General features: G+C 40.6%; 1 protein-coding gene across 1 annotated transcript in view; it reads left to right on the forward strand.

The window, feature by feature from the left end:
• LOC122931526 (dynein beta chain, flagellar outer arm-like) overlaps positions 1–20,523 on the forward strand; it is a 466,905-nt gene that overhangs the window by 310,576 nt on the left and 135,806 nt on the right. Inside the window, exons 80-83 of the mRNA XM_044285594.1 lie at positions 3,808–3,937; positions 15,310–15,422; positions 17,917–18,056; positions 20,320–20,386. Coding sequence (XP_044141529.1) covers positions 3,808–3,937; positions 15,310–15,422; positions 17,917–18,056; positions 20,320–20,386 — 450 coding nt within the window. The remainder of the gene's footprint in view (positions 1–3,807; positions 3,938–15,309; positions 15,423–17,916; positions 18,057–20,319; positions 20,387–20,523) is intronic.

Consider the following 20,523-nt stretch of genomic DNA (forward strand, 5'->3'; position numbering starts at 1 on the left):
AGGCCAGTCATCAGCTGTACATCCGTGTGGAAGTTGACAGAAGGGGACCGGAAGTCCAATGAAGACAACCGGGAGGCACAAAGCTGGAATGGAGCAGGTAAGTATAGATTTCTTCACAGGTATTGCTTGGTGAGATGGCAATTTATAAACAAAAATCCTGTACAACCCCTTTAAGATTTAATGTAATCTAAACATTAAACAAATTACAATTATATACAAACTTGTTTCTGTACTTTGAATTTAAAGATATCAATTGGTACTCTGTACTGCTTTAACCATCCTTTCTTGTAACATTATCATTCAACTGATGCTCATCCAGAGACAGCAGGGCTTGGTGATATTGTAGAATAGAAGGCAATGGTGACCTTAGAACTGCCTTTCCTTCTCTTATTTCTCAGAACAATACAAAGGGTATGTACACCCGTGCTACTATTTCATGTCTTTGCTCCATCTACAAGCATACTCCCTTACTTTCACACTAGCGTTCGGGCGGATCCGTTCTGAACGGATCCGCTCATAATAATGCAGACGGAGGCTCCGTTCAGAACGGATCCGTCTGCATTAAAATGGCAAAAAAAAAGCTAAGTGTGAAAATAGCCTCGGACGGATCCGTCCAGACTTTCAATGTAAAGTCAATGGGGGACGGATCCGCTTGAAGATTGAGCCACATTGTGGCATCTTCAAACGGATCCGTCCCCATTGACTTACATTGTAAGTCTGGACGGATCCGCACGGATCCGCACGCCTCCGCACGGCCAGGCGGACACCTGAACGCTGCAAGCAGCGTTCAGCTGTCCGCCTGTCCGTGCGGAGGCGAGCGGAGCGGAGGCTGAACGCCGCCAGACTGATGCAGTCTGAGCGGATCCGCTCCATTCAGACTGCATCAGGGCTGGACGGCTGCGTTCGGGTCCGCTCGTGAGCCCCTTCAAACGGAGCTCACGAGCGGACCGACGAACGCTAGTGTGAAAGTAGCCTAAAGGGAATCTGTCACCAGCGACCTCCCTATCGGACTATTCGCATAGAGACATAGCTGTAGTTCACCTGATTAAAGGGCTGTTTTTCTGCAGTTTTTCGGAAGTTGAATCATGATACTTTGTCTTAATATGCAAATTAGATGTTTTGTGAAATGAGAAGTCACTATTGCTTTCATTGCACTCAAATTCTGATCATTTCTGGGCTAGCATTTACCTCGCTGTTTTGCCACTGCCTGTCAATCAAAGCAACAAGGGAGAGGCTGTCCATAAGGTGAACTACAACCATGTGTCTATGCAAACAAATGGAGAGGTAGGTTGCTAGTGACAGACCTACTATCCAGTGTATATAGGCAACATATACACATTTTTATGGTGACATTAAAGCATGTTAGGTGTTAAACTCATAGCTACATATTCAGTATGGGAAAGAATGATCAGGATTAGTCATACTTGCAATAAGGCAGTCAACACCTGCTAACATTGGCTGAATGCCATTACTTTGTAGGGATTTGTCCCACAAATCAGATATTATGTCTGTTTTTCTAAGCCCAGTAAGTGCTAACCAATTGGGAAAGCAATTTGTCATTTGAATTTTTTTTTGTTGAGTTCTCTAAAACTAAAAAGTCACCATGAGAGGCATATATTGTAATATCTAGAATGATCATGTTTATAGTGAAGGCAAAGCATGTAACAACTGGTCATTTAGTTTGTCTGATCCATTCCCTCTTTTTACAAGCTTATTACTGGGAAATATACACTCCGATGGAAATATTTAATTATGTATCTACAAGGAATTGTAATATTTTTTGTTACAGAAACTTGGCTACACATTGTCATAGTCTACTCAATATAATTGAGTTTGAAGGGAATTTACACCATTGTTCACATTTCTTTTGACATCTAATAGAAACATGCCAAGAAATACCGGTGGTGGTTGTCCATATGCAGGCGGCACCCCCACTAATGCCTTTGAATTCCTCTGTACTGTGTCTTTTTAACTCATAGTTCAGAGATTATTGTATCTCAAGTGATGATATTATGCTTTCCTACGACTCCAAGGTACCTCTCACATTCATGCCCTAGGTGACCAGTGACTGAGAAAGTAAGACAACTGGCATATATAGCTGACAATAGCATCTGACAGATAAGGGGGTCTAGAAAAATGTTGAATTTTACCATTAATATCTGATAGTGAATGATACTGTAATAACAAAGTTCTTAGACATTTTGCCAAACCTTTTTTTTGTAGCTGTGGTTCTGTAGATAGCTTTGCAGAGATTGTTATGGAAATATTATTCTGTAGAAAACTTAATGCACAGTACAGATAAGGGGATCAGGAAAATATTGAGGTTTACAGATTAGGAGAGAGTAGCAGTTTAAGCTTACGTCCATGTCCAGTGACTAGAAGTTCATAGTATAATAGAATATGCATGCCAAGTAAAGCTAAGATTAGCATGTGTCTCACTTGTACTTTTCCATATTGTACATGCATTTGATTGCAAAGTATGAACCATCCTTAACAAATCTCCTACATTGTTAAACGGTAACGGTCATGTTTTCATCAAAAAAATCAATTTTAGCATATGTTACTGCTGCAGCAGCATTATGCATAAAGCAATCTTTAGTTTCTTCACATACCACAGTTTTCCTTGAGTTTTCCCCTTAGTTACGACTGTTTAAACATTTACAATATGAGGACCTTCTCAAGATGGCTCCTCTGCCAGTCCTCTGAGGCCAAAACTGCTTTCCCTCACTTTCCATACACACTTGCTGTAGCCAGCAGCTCCCTGCCAGCCAATCAAATTGGATTACTGAGAGACTGCAGGCATGCAGTGTGAAGGACCGCTCATCTGTCTTCTGTTTATACTAAAAGGAAGACAGACAAGCCCTAGCAACGGTCTTTAAGGGAGCAGTGGAAAGGGACAGGGAACATTAATGTAAGCTGTTTATATTAGGTAATTACAGATATTTTGACAATCGTTGACAGACTAACTCAGGTATAAATGCCGAGCTCTAATAAACTAGTAAATAAAATATGACAATTACCCTTTAAAGGCTTAAAACCTTTAAAGGGGTTCCGCACTTTGTTATTACTGATGATCTTTCCGCTGGATAGATCATCGGCTTCTGATTGGCGGGGGCCCGGGACCCCCGCCAATCAGCTGTTTTGAGAAGGCAGCGGCGCTCCAGTAGCGCCGCTGCCTTCTCACTATTTACCGCCAGCCTACTGACGTCACGACTAGTATCAACTAGCGTGGGCGTGGCTAAGCTCCATTCAAGTGAGCAGAGCTTAGCCCCGCCCAGGCCAGTTGATACTAGTCGTGATTTCACTGGGTCAGCGGTAAACAGTGAGAAGGCCGCGCCGCTGCTGGAGCACCGCTGCCTTCTCAAACAGCTGATTGGTGGGGGTCCCGGGTGTCGGACCCCCACCGATCAGAAGCTGATGATCTATCCAGAGGAGAGATCATCAGTTAAAACAAAGTGCAGAACCCCTTTAATAAAAATCTAATTTAGAACGAAAAAATATTTGTAAATATATTTTTATGTGCAATGTAATCAAATTATTAATGGTGCATACTTAGGACATGACAGATGGTTCAGCATATGTAAGGTGGAATTCCAGCAAGTTGGAACACAACAGATCAAGCAAAGGCAAAGTGGAAGTCCTGCAGGTTGCTGCAAGTCCAGGAGGGCGTTATTAACATGCAAACCACAATACCTTAGAGTTGCACCTCTAAATTTATCATGTGTGCCACGCAGGGAGCATGTGTTATATCTATATGCTATGAATAATGCATGCATTGGTGAAAGTAAACATATTTGTTTCTTACAGGTGGTGTACCTGCGTTCACTGGTCAACTTCCCTCCAAACTTGCAGACTCACATGACTCCATCATGTCTCCCCATGACATAAGTAAAATAATGGATTTATTAACCAAGACAATGTACCAAGCCATAATTCAGTGAGTATAGTAATACATCTTAACAAATATTCTCAAATGTCGAAGATCGTTGAGCTAAAGCATTGTGGGGGCCACTAGAATGCTTTATGGGAAAATTTGTGAATTACACAGTATGGTTATTTTTTTATCTTGCATATTTGTTTTAATAAACAGCAGTATTATGTATTCAGTATATGAAATGGCATTGTGACCAGAGCAGACATGTTACACCTTTAATTCAATGAAGTTGGATGTGTCTGCAGCAGCACACTGCACATGCCTCATGTATGAAATAATTTTGCATAAAAAGTACACTGCCATACATGTGTGAAACGTATACTAGACAATCCCGGTCACATCCAGCTTTAAAAAAAATCAGTGTTCTTGTGAAGTCATGCTGTGGATTTCCAAATGCCAGCTTGCTGTGTTTTTTATGGATTTTCTGTTAACACAAGCAGATCCATCTGTTGATTTCAGGTCTGTTCTGCAGTGTGTTCACATTGTTTAAAGATATGTATATTGACAGGCTTAAATGGGTTCTCTGAGAATGATTTAAAATGATCGCAAGCAACCTATGCTACACTCATAGGCGGACTGACCGGTCAGGCACTTCAGACATGGTCCGAGGGCCTGGCCGGGATGGGGGCCTGCTGCAGAATAACATAACACCGGGCCCCGCTCACTGTAATACTAATATTCATATGTAAACAACTTGAAATCCTCTGCGATCCTCTGCCTCTCCCTCTCTGTACTCACAAACTCAGTGTCAGGCCGGGCTGCATGACATCACGCGCCTGCTCCTCCTACTTCATTCATAAGAGTGGAGCGAAATGCCATCTTACAGTCAGGGCTGCAGAACTTCTGCGCACCGGCGAGTGGTCCTACAAAGACGATCGCAAGCACAATGAAGTTAGAAGGTAGCATCCTACTCCTCATAGGGTGCTAGATAGAAGGGACTTTAATGATTAGGCTCAGTCCTCAGCCTGCCTTAGTGCTCAGACTGCACCAAATCCGCCTCCTGCTGTCACTTTCTCGAGGAACCTTGAGATGAATCCTCAGTGACTTGTGTCTGATAGAACTTCTCGGCAGCCTGGCACCACACAGCTCAGTCTTCAGCTGCTTCCTCCCTCTCTTATCTGATCCCAGCACTGACGATTTCCCTCTCCTTTAGGAGATCTGTCTTCTGATGATTGTTTCTTGCCAGGAAGAGTGAAGAGAAAAGCTGCCTACCGCCTGTATGGCTGCAGGCAAGAGGTTGAGGCTGCCTCTCCTTCCCAAGGAAGGTGCTGTTCAAAGTCGCTTAAAATGACCAGATGATGGCAAAGCCCTTGAGTTCTCCTGAGCCTGCAGAGTTCAGCCTTCATGCTTTCCCCCTGACACTTAGAAATAAGAAAATATCACTATAGCCAGACTGCCACAGCACACAGGGAAACTGGGAGCCTGTGCTAAGAGCTCCTTCTGCAGTCTATGAAGTGTGCACCAAAATCTAATCCATGCAAACAGAAGAATGAACATCTACAGCCAGGCTATAAACTGGCAGGTGTCAAAATCCGAAAGTAATAAAGATGGTTCTACTGGGTTTGAACCATGAGGTTGTATGTTCTCCTGTATGGATTTGAGGGTCTCTACAAACATAAACTTGATCTGGCAATTTTGCTTGTGTTTTTACAAGCCACAAGCGTTTTTATAGCTTTTTTTCAGCAAATATGTGGATGGCTGTTTTTTTTCAGGAATTTTGAAAAAGATGCCATTCCTTCAACATGCTGCATTTTTTACAATAATAATAAAAAAAGTGCCACTAAAAATGCCACTAGCCAAAAAAACAACATTTTTGTGTCCTGTATTTCATATTTGCCATAAACTTTCAGCTAACATCTTCAGCAACAAAATTCATCGAATCTTCGGTTCACTTCGGTTCCCCCCCATAACAGTGCCATCCACAGATCCCCTCCATAACAGTGCCATCCACAGATCCCCCCATAACGGTGTCATCCACAGATCCCCACAACAGTGCCATCCACAGATCCCCCATAACAGTGCCATCCACAGATCCCCCCATAACAGTGCCATCCACAGATCCCCCCATAACAGTGCCATCCACAGATCCCCCCATAACAGTGCCATCCACAGATCCCCCCATAACAGTGCCATCCACAGATCCCCCCATAACAGTGTCATCCACAGATCCCCCCCATAGCAGTGCCATCCACAGATCCCCCCATAACAGTGCCATCCACAGATCCCCCCATAACAGTGCCATCCACAGATCCCCCCATAACAGTGCCATCCACAGATCCCCCCATAACAGCGCCATCCACAGATCCCCTCCATAACTGCCATCCACAGATCCCCCCCACAACAGTGTCATCCACAGATCCCCACAACAGTGTCATCCACAGAGCCCCCATAACACCTTTTGGTTCAAAATATTTTATAATTTGGCTATTCCCCACCCCTCTTGTAATTGTTCCGCTACTTGTGGGCTGCCCGGGAATGAGTTCAGTCACTTTGGTGGGCAATCCCGCCCTGCAGCGCGTGATCCCGCAAGACCTGCCGCTGTAGGTCACGGGTCTCACAGGATCACGTGCCACAGGATGGGATTGCGCACCGAAGTGACTGAACTCATGCCCATGTAGCCTGCAAGTAGTGGATCAGTGGAACAAGTACAAGGTGGGTGGGGGATGATCTGTGGGGTTGCGCAGACGGCTAGGCCCTTCACAGTAGTTATTAACCCCTTTCAGCAGTCGCCCATTCACTGAAAGGGGAGACTGCTGAAACGGATTAATAACTACTGTGAAGGGCCTCCCCCCCTTTCCCAGTAGTTATGCCCAGATATGTGCCCCCTTCACAGTAGTTATGCCCAGATATGTGCCCCCTTCACAGTAGTTATGCCCAGATATGTGCCCCCTTCACAGTAGTTATGCCCACACTGCTTCTAACAGAGGCTCACTAATGGACGCTGAAATTAGATCACCCCATACGAAAGCATTGAATCAATTTGACCCTGGAGGTCATCATGCAGGGTGTGAGGACGTCCAGCGTCAGATACCGGACCAAAGGTCTGTTTTAATCTAGGAAGCCCTCAGGTGGCTGCCAGCCACTAGAGGCTGACTTATTGCTGGAACGTAAACAATGCAGTTTCTCTAGAACATTGCAGCTCGATTTGCAAAAAGGACACTGTACCCAGACCACTTCAATGAGCTGAAGTGGTCTGGGTGCCTTTTGTGTCACTTTAACTTTGAAATCTTATTAAAGATTGTGTAGGGTGTGGCTGGAGGCGGGGCATGGAGGCGGGACAAGGGTGGGGCCTGTAAGGGGGCCCTTGATTTATTTTGCCCGGGGGCCCTGAGGGTTCTCAGTCCGCCCCTGGTACACTATGAGCAGGACTGGTTGCCTCCACTTTCGGGACCACACTACACACTATGCTTTGGCACTTGCATATACTACTCACTGGTGAGAGTTCCTGTCAGGCTGCTCGGCCATGAGGGCATATAGTAGGCAGGATCACATCATCACCACCTATTGTAGAACAATGTGCTTAGGAGGTACATACACACTGTTCTACAATAGATGGTAATGATGCGCTTTGAATTGTAGCGTAGGTCTTTCCATCTCTTTAACCAAGTGGTGATTTCACCCATTCCTCAATTAGCCTCATTTCTAGAGCTTTCCACTGGCTAGGGAAGCTCCGTGATCAGAATCTAAGCATCTTCTAAAGGGCTGTGGCTCAAAGCCTGCCTGAATTTCAGAATACCCTCACCCACTTAGAGACTGTCCAGCATTGCTACTCCCTGGGCTAGAACTGTCAGCCAGTTAGGCAGGCACATTGATGCATGCTTCAGTTCGGGTGTATGCGAGCAGGGCAGTAGGAGGCCAATACATACAGCGCAGTAGTCTATCCTTTTCAGAGGAATCAAAAGTGTTTTCTACACCTGGGATGTGTCTTTTAGTCAGGTGCATGTTATTGTCCATAAAATATAGTTGTTGCATACAGCTTGCTGGCAAGTTCTGCATTATAAAATCCGGAGAGAAACTGTGAAAAAGTTTCTACAGTGCATAGGCTTATTGTCTGCACCCTACTAGCATGCATTCTGTTGCAAACACTGAGGGACAGTTTCTATTTACCATTTGTAATTGGGCATTTCAGTGCATTATGCATGTTATTGAACACATATATTACTGCAGGATACCATTCAGTCTTACAACAAACTCATTTTACTGCAACAATGCAATTATTATACCCATGTTATTGAACGTGTTCTACAAGATACTGTTCAGTGTTACAGCATCTGCATTTTACTGCAAAAATGTCATTATTATACCCATGTTATTGGACGCGTTGTATATTATCATAAGATACCATGCAGTGTTACAGCAAACACATTTTACAGCAATAACGCAATTATTATACCTGTGTTATTGAATTATTGAATGCTTTGTATATTACTGCAAGATACCGTTCAGTGTTTACAACAAGCATATTTTACTGCAATAACACAATTATTATACCTGTGTTATTAAACACATTGTATATGACTAGCAGATTCCATTCAGTGTTACAGCAAACACATTTTACAGCAATAACGCAATTATTATACCTGTGTTATTGAATGCTTTGTATATTACTGCAAGATACCGTTTAGTGTTTACAGCAAGCATATTCTACTGCAATAACACAATTCTTATACCTGTGTTATTTAAACACATTGTATATGACTACCAGATTCCGTTCAGTGTTACAGCAAACACATTTTACTGCATAAATGCCATTATTATACTCCTATTACTGAATGCATTGCATAGTACAACAATATATCATTCAGTATTACAGCAAACACATTTTACTGCAATAAAGCAATTATTATACCTGTTTTAATGAAAGTGTTGTATTACTGCAAGATACCATTCAGTTACAGCAAATTAATTTTACTGCAAAAACTGCATTATTACCATTACCATTGTAAATTGTCAATACCAGTGTGAAGTGTGATTGTAGAAGGGGAAGGCCATTTAATTGTAATTTTGCTAATACCATTTAATAATCTGTGTACCAAAGCTTTTTCATTTATAGTCCTCACAATAAAAGTGTCATCATCGGAGATTTACAAAGTTGGTAGTACAGGGTGGCCCATGAAAGGGTAGCCTGCCTCCAGAGATAGTATTGCAAGATAAATTAGTAAGTAGATTTTTTTAAGTCACAAAAGATGCCGAAAGTGGTCCCCATTCATATCTATTCATTTTTGGTTTGATTATGTTGGCTAATACTGCTTGCAGCTCTTCAACAGTGATGCTGCAGAAAAAAAAAATGTCCTGCTTTTTCCAACAAGATGGGGCAACATGCCACACCTCACGGAACTCAATGGCATGAGTTCATGAACTGTTTACGGAGGAGCGACCTGTGAGCAAGGGGTTATGGCCACCACATTCCACAGACTTGTCCATGTCTGTGGGGAAATTTAAACAGAAAGTGTCCGCTAACAATCCACATACCGTGGATGAACTCAAGGAAAACATCACAAACACTATCCACAGCATCACTGTTGTAGAGCTGCAAGCAGTATCAGACAAAATAATCCAACATGCCCAAAGATGCATAGACGTGAACGGGGACCACTTTCAGCATCTTTTGTGACTTGTGGGTAATTTAAAAAAAACAATCCACTTGCTCGTTCATATTGTCATACTATCACTGGAGGTGGGCTACTTTTTTGTCAGCTACCCTGTAGTACAAATAGTAGTAGCAGCACCCACCATCCATTCATTAGTACTAGTAGGTTATAGTTCTCCATGGCATTCGATCGGTGCTACATTATTATTGAGGACAAAGAGCATGACACTGTGGACTTAGTTGCTGACTTCTCCTCTCAGTCACAGCAGAGTGATGTGGATTTCACTTCTGACTCTGACACTGTGCCTTAGAGCCAGGGGTCACAGCATTCCTCCTGCTCCTCTTCCTTGCAACTCCAGAGAAGCCTTTCAGTTGCATCCTGTCTCCACTGCCCCCTCCTAGTGGAACACCTTATTTGTTGTAAGATCTTGGAAGCAGGACCTTCACTTCTGTTGTTTTAATTGTTGACTTGTTTGTTGCTAAGTAATTTATGACTCTGTACTTGAACCCCTGATTATGAAGCGCTGCCAACTATGTTGAAGCTATATAAATAAAGATTATTATAAGCAAGAATACTGATACTCTCAGTGCAGGCTCAAAATGTGTCAGAGCTAAGCCAAGTTCGACCGCTGGCTCTGTGGCTGTCCAAGTACCTTCCGTCTGGCAGTTCTTTTCGACAGTGCCAGAAGACCCTCAACCATACAGTCCCATGTACATAACATTATTTCCCTCCCTCCACCATAGAGTCCCATGTAAATACCATCACACCATATCTCCAGCCCCCTCCAATATACAGACCCATGTAAATAACATCCGTCTCTATCTATAGCCTCCTAAAAAATACAGTCCTATGTAAATACCATCACACCATCTCTCAAGCCCCCTCCAATATACAGTCCCATGTAAAGAACATCACCCCTCCCCAGCCACCTTCAACATACAGTCCCATGTACATATCACCTCCTCAATATTCAGTCCCATGTAAATAGCATCACTCCCCCTGGACACCTTTAACATACAGTCCCATGTAAATTTAATCACCCCCTCCCCAGCCAACTCCAACATGCAGTCCCATGTTAATAACATTACCCCCCAACATTCAGTCCCATGTAAATAATATCAATTCCTGCCACAGCCACATTCAACATATAGTCCCATGTAAATAACATCACCCCCTCAACTTTCAGTCCCATGTAAATAACTTCCCTCTTTTCAGCCCTAACATACAGTCCCAATTAAATAACTGCAACTCCCAACATTGATCTGTCTTTCACACTGAGTAATCTACCCCTTCACTTACCTCTCCTCATGTAGCAGACCTCACCTCAGCTTCTTCCCAGGACTTCTCTTCACTGCTGAGCCATCCTAGAACTGGTCACATTACCCGTGATGTCATCACAGGTCCTTCATCTTTTGCAGGGCATTAGATTCAATTGTATTGCCGTCCTGAGGATGGCAATACAGTTGTATCTATCTGGCAGGCAGTACATTCGAGCCTGGGAACAAACATTAGGGGCCTAGGCCCCGACTCTTTTAACCTAGCAATGCCCCTGATATATATATATATATATATATTTATTTATTTATTTATTTATTTATATCAGTGTCACTCTGATATTATGTACCATTGTTGTCAAAGCATTTAAGAGCTGAAAAGGGCTGGGTGAGGGGGGAGCAAAAATTATTTAAAAAGTTTTAAAAAGAGAAAACAAAGAGTTGTAAAAGACCCCGGGAGACCTCTGAGTCCTAAGAGATTAATTTGGAGCATATTTGATTTGTGTACAATCAATTAGGGCACGTTTAGACAAATTAGATCAGGGATGCTCAACCTGTGGCCCTCCAGCTGTTGTAAAACTGCAACTCCCACCATGCCCTGCTGTAGGTTGATAGCTGTAGGCTGTCCAGGCATGCTGGGAGTTGTAGTTTTGCAACAGCTGGAGGGCCGCAGGTTGGTCATCCCTGAATTAGATAAATCGGACATGAAACGAATTTCAACACATTTACTCATCTCTAATCTCTAATCTCATCTCTAATCTGGCTCTCTCTGCTGGATTTAGATTACAACATATGTGTATTATATCCCTGGTAATATGTATCCCTTTATTGTTTCACATGGTCAGGGTGGCTATAGAAAAATAAGGCATAAATAGTCCAGCAGTCACTTATTACTGTAAACTGTTATACAAACCAGATTGTTCTTCAAATCCTGGGAGATACAAAATCACTATTATGCCTTACTGGAATTATTTAGATAATAACACCTGTCTCTCTAGTGAATGTTTGCTTCAGGGCATTAAATCATAATTCTATGAGTCCAATGTGATAAGTCTGGTTAGTGAACATTATGTGGTTTCCTAGCATTTAGCTGAAGTGCACATTATATTTGTAAAAGCCAAACATACATTCTACTTATGACGCATGTGGGACTTAAAATGAGATTCATTTTTTATGCACTCTTTTATATAGCACTCAAGAGGGGAATAATAATTTTCAAATGAACTTCATCTCCAAAATTGTGCTTATAGTATTAGAGTAAATAGTAAAAACAGACAGTATAACATAAATTAGTCCTCAACTGGAAACATATTTGTTACACATTGTAGAACATATATTAAATAATAAATCTTATTAACAACAATTCTTAGTCAGTGACAGTACATACCAGTGACACACCACTTTCTACTTACACCCAAAAATTCCCTTACTCTTAATTTGGGGCAGTGAGTGACAGTGAAGGCCTCCTGCCTTGAGCACATTGTAAAAAAAATTAATAATGTCAAAAATTACTCACATGTTAGACATCATTGCTTACATGTATTTATTAAATTCCTGCTATATTATGTTTTTTGCTGTGCTAACGCTAACAGGTCCTTCCTTATTATCACATGGTGACTAACAGTAAAACCTCTAATGTTAAAAACAAGCAATTTTAACAATTACGTTAAAAATAAAATAAAAATTCCCCTATCATTCTACTCTGAATATCCCATAATGACAAAGTAGAAAAAGTATGGGAGAGATTTATCAAACTTGGTTTTAAAAAAAACTGTTGTCTATAGCAAAATGAAAGGTGGAAACTGACTGGTTGATATGGTCAACTAAGCCATTTGTCCTTTACACCAGTTTTGATAAATGTCCCCCAATGTTTGAAATCCTTGCTAATTTATTGAGAAGAAAAACTTAAATATTGCATTGATATAAGTATTGAGACCCTTTACTTAGTACTTACCGCAATTACAGCCTTCAGTCTTCTTGGGTATGATGTGAGTCTTCCTGTCCCAGCTGCTGAAAAACATCCCCACAGCATGATGCTGCCACGGCCATGCCTCACTGTAGGGATGGTATTGGGCAGCTGATCAGTAGTGTCTTTTTCCTCCTCACATGGAGAATTGAGGACAAAAAGTTAATTATTGGTTTCAGCAGACCAAGGAATCTTGTTTCTCACATGCTTTTTGGCAAACACCAAGTAGGCACTCAAGTGTCTTTTACTGTGGAGAGGCTTTTTTCTGGACACTCTTCTGTAGAGCCTAGATTAGTGAGTGCTGCTGTGATGATTGACTTTTTGGAAGGTTCTCCCATCTCCACACAGGATCTCTGGAGCTCAACTAGATTGACCATAGGGTCTTTGGTCACCTCTCTTACCAAGGCCCTTCTCCCTCAATTCATTTGGTGGGGAGACCAGATCTAGGAATAGTTTGGGTTCTTCCATACTTCTTTCATTTAAGGATTATGGAGACTCCTGTGCTCTTGTGAACTTTCAGTGCAGCAGAGACTTTTGTGTACCCGTCTCCAGTTCTACAGGTAGTTATTTCCTTCTTATGGCTTGGTTTTTTCCCTGATATGTATTTTCAGCTTAAGATATAAGCTCTATTCCAACGTTCGCAGGTTTCCATAAGTTTTGACATACATATATTATATCCAACGGTTCCAACCTATTGACTGGTGGCAATTATTTTTCAGGTTGTCGGTATTTTTACATCCCTGGGCAACCTTGGTTTCTGAAATACAGTGCATATGTCTCTCCAGTTCCCTTCTGTTACAATTAGAGATGAGCAAATTTCCTCTTATGAAATTCGTTCACACTTCGTTTGGTGGTAAAAGGTGAATTGCGTTATGGATTTCGTTACCACGGACCATAATGCAGTTCTATGATGGAATGCCTTACGATGGAATTCCGTTACTCATTCTGTCATAATAGAAGTCTATGGGCTGCAAAACGGATCCCATTTCCGTTATGCAGGAGAGGACTCCCCCTACATACGGGACGGATCCGTTTTGCAGTCCAAAATGCAGTTCTATGATGGAATGCCTTAAGATGGAATTCCGTTTCTCATTCCGTCATAATAGTAGTCTATGGGCTGCAAAACGGATCCCGTTTCTGTTATGAAGGAGAGGACTCCCCTACATATGGGACGGATCCGTTTTGCAGCCCATAGACTTCTATTATGAAGGAATGAATAACGCAATGCCTCTAAAGACATTCTGTTATGCATGCCATCATGGAATTACGTTATGGTCCGTAGTAACGGAATCCATAATGCAGTTCACCTTTTACCACCAAATGAAGTCTGAACGAATTTCAAAATATGAAATTCGCTCATCTCTAATTACAATCATTGGTCCTTGGTACATAAGCAATTATATACTCAGCTTTTATGTTAAATGAGAATTGCATTTAAGCTTTTCTTGTTTCTAATGCATTCAGTCAACTTCTATTATTGATGAAATATGACAGTAGATGAAACAGCAAGCTACTTATCATAGCAATTTCAAGCTTGAAAATACTTGCTGAGCTGTTTTCATACTAATACTGTACCTTACATCTCAAGTAAAGATATTTTATATTACAAAGAAAGGAAAGTGGTGAATTTATAAATATAGGCATTTATAATTCCAATGTTGATCTACTTTGTGGTGGTGTGAGAGGTGCCAAATTTATTAATACAGTACTTTATTAATAATTTTGACGCATCTCAGTAGGTCTATGAGCCAAAATCTGACAACCTTGCCAACTAGGAGGATGTGTAACTTCCTTCAGAAAAATGGCATAAGTAGTTTTACATTTTTTTTTGAATATGTAGGCCCTGCCCCTCCCAAACACTTTTGTGGTGAGAACAGTGTAAAAGGGCAAAAGGTTAAACATTTTTTATGAAAACTGGAGCGTTAATAAATTACCCCATAGTATTTTGTTCCATTGACGATGATTTTGAGATTCTATGATCCATAATCAATGTAAACTGGGCAGACCTTTCACAAAACAGAGAGATGAATCCAACCTGAAGACCTTGCTGCCCTTGAACCTAAAGGAGAAGCAAACAATATTGGCCTGCAAAAGTTTACATAATTTTATTTATTTGTATTTATTTATTATGAGACACACACCACTGGTGTGACTTACCATTTTCAATGCCACCATCTGGACCAGGGGTGCACAATGTTTTCTGGGAGGGGGCCACATTGTCAGAATGAACTAACATCAAGGACCGAAAATCAAATTTAAAGGGGCGTTAACAACTGAAATACTGTATTTATGGCATATTGAACACACAGTATATACCATTAATGTCTAGTTACAGTTACAGGGCTCCCATCTAATGGGAGAATACATGAAAAATACACGTGAGCAGCCACAAGACACAGACATACATGTTTGTTAACAGATGATTGGGGGCCACACAAAATGGTAGGCTGTACACCCCTGATCTAGATGCATGTGTTGTTCCTTTTTTTGTAAATATAGAATTGACTATCTGTATATAATTGTGGGATTTTATTTTTTGTGCAGGAGTCTTCTCCCTGAGCATTGTGTCCAGGCATGTGCCCTTCTTTTTCTCTATACAGAACACATAGAGAATAATAAAGTCATAACAGAGGAAGAGCTTGCTTTCTTCTCAAAAGGTACAGTTTATTCATTTATTATATATAAATGTTATGTTTAATGAAGGGGTTGTCTTAGTTCAAAGCTAAACCCGGACATAAGCTCCCCTTCACTCATTTACCATGTATGAGTGTTGCATAAGAGCATTTCTTGCTCCAGTGCACCACCTTGCCCTGACTTGCACAAGGGATTTTTCCTTACTACCGTTGATGAACTGGGCTTCACATGGACATGCTAGGTGGAGACTTCTGCACAAATGGGCAGTCTTTAGATTGGGTAGGGCAGCTCTAAAGACCGCCCATTAATGCCGGTGACGTCATCGGGGTCACTGCTAGTCCCTTCTGCCTAGCATACTGAGAGAAGAAAATGGTAAGTCACTGGCAATAAACAAACAGCCCTTGTCCAGCTCTATGCAGCGCAGGGCAAGAGGGAACATCAGAGCTAGAAATGCTCCAATGCTCCATTCATACATGGTAAATGAGTGAAGGGGAGCTTATGCACGGGTTCTGCTGTGAACCCGGACAACCCCTTTAAATATCCATGGTTAAAACATATTAAAAAGTAGTAAACAAACACACATAACACATACTGCTTTTTAATGTTTTTATTTTATTTTAAATCCTGGATGGGTTTTTAACAGAATCAAGCCCAGGCCTTATAATGCACTTCCTGTGCATCTGTGAAAGCCATAACTTTTTGGATTGGTTGTACAAATAATTTTTACTCCATTTTTCAGTGATCCATGGGGATTTATTTTTATGTCATTATTATTTTAGCATTTTTTTGTTTTGATTTTTTTAAAAGAAAAATAGTATTTTCCAATTTTTTTTTGTTGTTAATAGCGCATTGTGTAACTAAAAAGAGGTTTTATTATGTTCCTTTTCCATAATGGTGATTTTGATATATGGGATGTATAGGTTAGGATTATGGTAGCTGGGGCTGGGCTAGAAGCTGCAGTGTGGAATGTGCTGTTTTTTTATTTTATTATTTTATAAATTTTTTGTAAATTTTGTATTTTTCAGGTATTTTTTCCATTTTGTGCAGCCCAGTTGGTGATACAAAACCTTTGGTGACATTGAACATTACATGAAAAAGGCAAAAAATAAAATACTTCTGATTTCACTGTATTAGGGACTGACAAAGTAGCCCCAGTTACAGGGGAATTCAGCCTCCAGAGATGTTGTACAACTTCATTGCAGAGTTAATCTGGGTCTGCTAAGACCCAGCAGCTCATGCAAACTCCTGACCTGGACAATCACATGACTTCTGGACCGAAAGTGGCAGTGCTGTGTATAGAGCAGTGGGGAAGGCAGGATGATGAAAAACCATCCCTGCCTTCTCTTTGCTGATTCATATCACTTCGCCCAAGCCACTTTAATTGATTTCAATTGTGCATTATCTCTGTTGAACAAAATAGAAATAATACATTTTGGTGTTTAATAGAATCCATAAAGTTGCAAAAATAGATCAAAAGCACCACTTCATTTGTACTATTGAAAGGGGCATTCCAGTTTGTTTTTTTTTTTAAAATATTTGTTTTTATAATGGGAAATTATAAAATTTTCTAATATACACATATTTAGAATTCTGCATGCATACCATTCTTATCACAGATGGTTGACCCCTATATGCAGAAGAATGGTATAGCCCATGAATCAGTCCTATGTAATGCATCCATGGCCTAACTGAAACATGAGAATAGTGGTGCGTGAAACACGCTAAAAAAGACCAAAGGAGAAGGCGCCAGAATCCCTAGGAGCTAAGAAGTGGATCATAGAGACCCGTATAATGTAATCTATATAAACTAGTTCAGTAGCAATACTTACACATATAGAAAAATGCATGCACCATCAGAATAGATTCATATTAAATCAAATATTGATATAATATATTAAAATATAAAATCAAAACCAAAATGTTAGTGACTCACTTCCCACATGAGGGTAATGTGGGATAAAGCTCAATACACCCACACCACACCTCCTGCGCCTGGATCGCCTGTAAAGATGTCAGAATAGGACAGCAAACACTCAACAGTGTATCTTGAACTTTTTCTTTTATTCCAAAGCCAAGGTGGAAGAGAGGAAGCTTATAGGCTGGTGCGTTGTATAGGGTGAAAAATACGGTATATTAGAAACTTGTTCGGCACCCTGTTGTCTAAATAAATAAATATAATCATTAAAACTAGCATACCTCTTTAATAGAATCCTCAAAGTTGCAGAAAAAAGAATGAAACAGTGATAGCCATCACTTCATTTGTACTAAATTACGTTAACAAAAATAGAGCCGCGACACAATGTGCTGATTGACAATCTCATTTCTAGTGCACTGACAGACTCCAGTCAAAATAGCACTTTGATGCAGTTACATCATGGATACAAAGAAGATTAGTGTTGGATTAAATGTAATAGATAATGTTTTATAATTTTACTGAAATATTTTTCTTTTAGTTAAGTATTTGTTTTTGTTTTTTTCTATCAACTTAATGTATTTCTCTTGTAATAAAATGAACAGGTAGTCATGCATTCAATAAAACAATATGGGAGAGCTTTAGCACCTACACGAATCCACCCACTTGGCTGCCTACAGAAACATGGGAGGAATTAGTGGCATTATCTGCCACTTCTGTGCACCTGAAGAAATTGTCTAATCAGGTACTGTAAGCAAAGGTTTATCGAATGTATAAGAAGCTGAAAAATATCTGGTATAAATGTGGAGCCACACACAGGAGCCATGTAACATGTCAGAGACATTGCTTGAATAAATGACAGTTTTTACACAGTGCCAGAACTTGTCCTTATAACGTTATAGATAGAACTGCTAGGAATTTACTGTAAAACATTTATGACATAATACTAAAATATAATGTGAACATAACTTTCAATGGAAACATATCAGCTCTGACCCCTTGAGGGTTAATTTGAGACCCAAATGATCACAAATTGTACATCAAATGGAATTAAGGAGACGATTGATTGCAATCAGGAGAATTTTGCTGATCATGAATTCACAGGGACATCTGATGCTCAGTACAGTAACAGGGCCCTGTAGCATTGGACAATTGGTGATCATACAGTACATGCTGGGAGCCTTTGCCTCCATGTGCTTTTCTATTTGACCAAGGGTATAATAAACAATACAGATCTACCAATTATTGATCATTTTATCAGTGAGCTGTGGGGTGGGCTGTGGGTTGGGAATGAGAAATATAATGTAACTTCTTCCTGTTGGATCCACTTTCGTCGTTGACTTAAAAACTGCCACAAAAAGCTGTGTATAAAACAACCTTTCGGGTAGGTTCATATAGAATTTTTTGGAGCAGGTTTTGAGGCAGATTTTCCTGCATGTTTTTTAGCCAAAGCCAAAAGTGGATTCAGCAGGAAGGAGAAGTATGAGTCCCTACTTAATATTTTTGATTCCTTTCTAATCTATTTCTGACTTTGGCTGAAAAACCTACAGGAAAACCTGCATCAAAACCTTCTCCAAAAACCACTCAATGTGGACCTACCCTTAGGGTATGTTCATACAGATTTTCTGCTGAGCAAATTTACTTCAGATTTTAAATCTGCAGTATGTTGATTTATTTTGCGGACTTCAACTGCAGATTTTACCATTTGTACTGCAATTTGTGAAATCTGCATCAGATCTGCTGCAAAACCTGCAACAACTCCTCAAGTAAAAGATGCAGATTTCTTGCATATTTTGCTGCAGAAACCCAGCAAATCTACTTCAGAAATCTGGCTGCGGAAAATCCACCCCATATAGCTAAACCCTCATTCACATGTCACTGTTCCCCGAACGTGTGCTGTACGTGTTCTACCCGGACAGCACACATACCCATTCATTTTAGGCCTCTTGCACACGACCGTATGTATTTTGCGGTCTGTAAAAAACGGATCCGCTAAAAATACGGATGACATCCGTGTGCATTCCGTATTTTGCGGAACGGAACAGCTGGCCCCTAATAGAACAGTACTATCCTTGTCCGTAATGCACACACGAATAGGACATGTTCTATTTTTTTGTGGAACGGAAATACGGAAACGAAATGCACACGGAGTACCTTCCGTTTTTTTTTGCGTACCCTTTGAAATTAATAGTTCCGTATACGGTCCGCAAAAAAAACGGAATAGACAGGGAAAGAAAATACGTTAGTGTGCAAGAGGCCTTAATGTGTGTATTCACATCAGTTTTTTTACCACGTCCATAGATCCTTGTTTTTAGAAAAGAAGCTCTATTTTGTCCGTGTTCACAGATCTATCACGCCCATTATAATCTATGGGTCTGTGAAAACCACAAATACAACACGAATGCCATCCGTGTTTCATCCATGTTTCACGGATCATTAGGAAGAGATGCTTTGAAAATTCTTTTTCAACTGTGCGGTGTCAGTGAAACACGGATGACACATGGACTGCAAAAAACGGACACACAAACCCAACATGGATCCATCACGGACATCTTCCTTTTCATGGATTTAAGCACGGACACAGACCTGTGAAAGATGTGAATATTGTACCTGTGTCAAACCATCCATATTTGTGATGTAACACCCAGTCAGAGAAATGCATATAGGTCATATATTTAAATGGTACCCTGGTGCACTAACACTGCTACGCACCTGACAACCTGACATAGGAGGACTTTACACATGATCCGTGCCTTAATTTCCCATGTCCCACAAAGTTTGCTAAATTTTTTCGGACACAGGATAAGGGTTCTGTACTGGTTCATACTTTATGGTATCTTTGCACTTGGAGCTGAACATGCTGCAGTTCTCCTGGACTTAACTTACAGGAGCATAGATCCCTATGGTAAAGTAAAGAACTTTCATGGGTTTGTGTATCTCAGTACTATTCATTTTAGTTTATTATATTGGTGTCTGTGGTCCTTCTGAAAATATTTTATTTCTTGCAGATTACAGAGACTCCTTCAGAGTGGGAGAAATGGTACAGAGCAGAATGCCCAGATATTGAAATGTCAGGTACATTTTAATGAAAAAGCAATGGGTTTTACCATAGACCACTTCAGCAAATTACATTTACAATGTAGACAAAGTTAATACCAGGCACTTACTAATGTATTATGATTGTCCATATTACTTCCTTTGTTGTCCATATT

Source organism: Bufo gargarizans, chromosome 3, assembly GCF_014858855.1.
Source record: "Bufo gargarizans isolate SCDJY-AF-19 chromosome 3, ASM1485885v1, whole genome shotgun sequence".
In the NCBI taxonomy this organism is placed as follows: domain Eukaryota; kingdom Metazoa; phylum Chordata; class Amphibia; order Anura; family Bufonidae; genus Bufo; species Bufo gargarizans.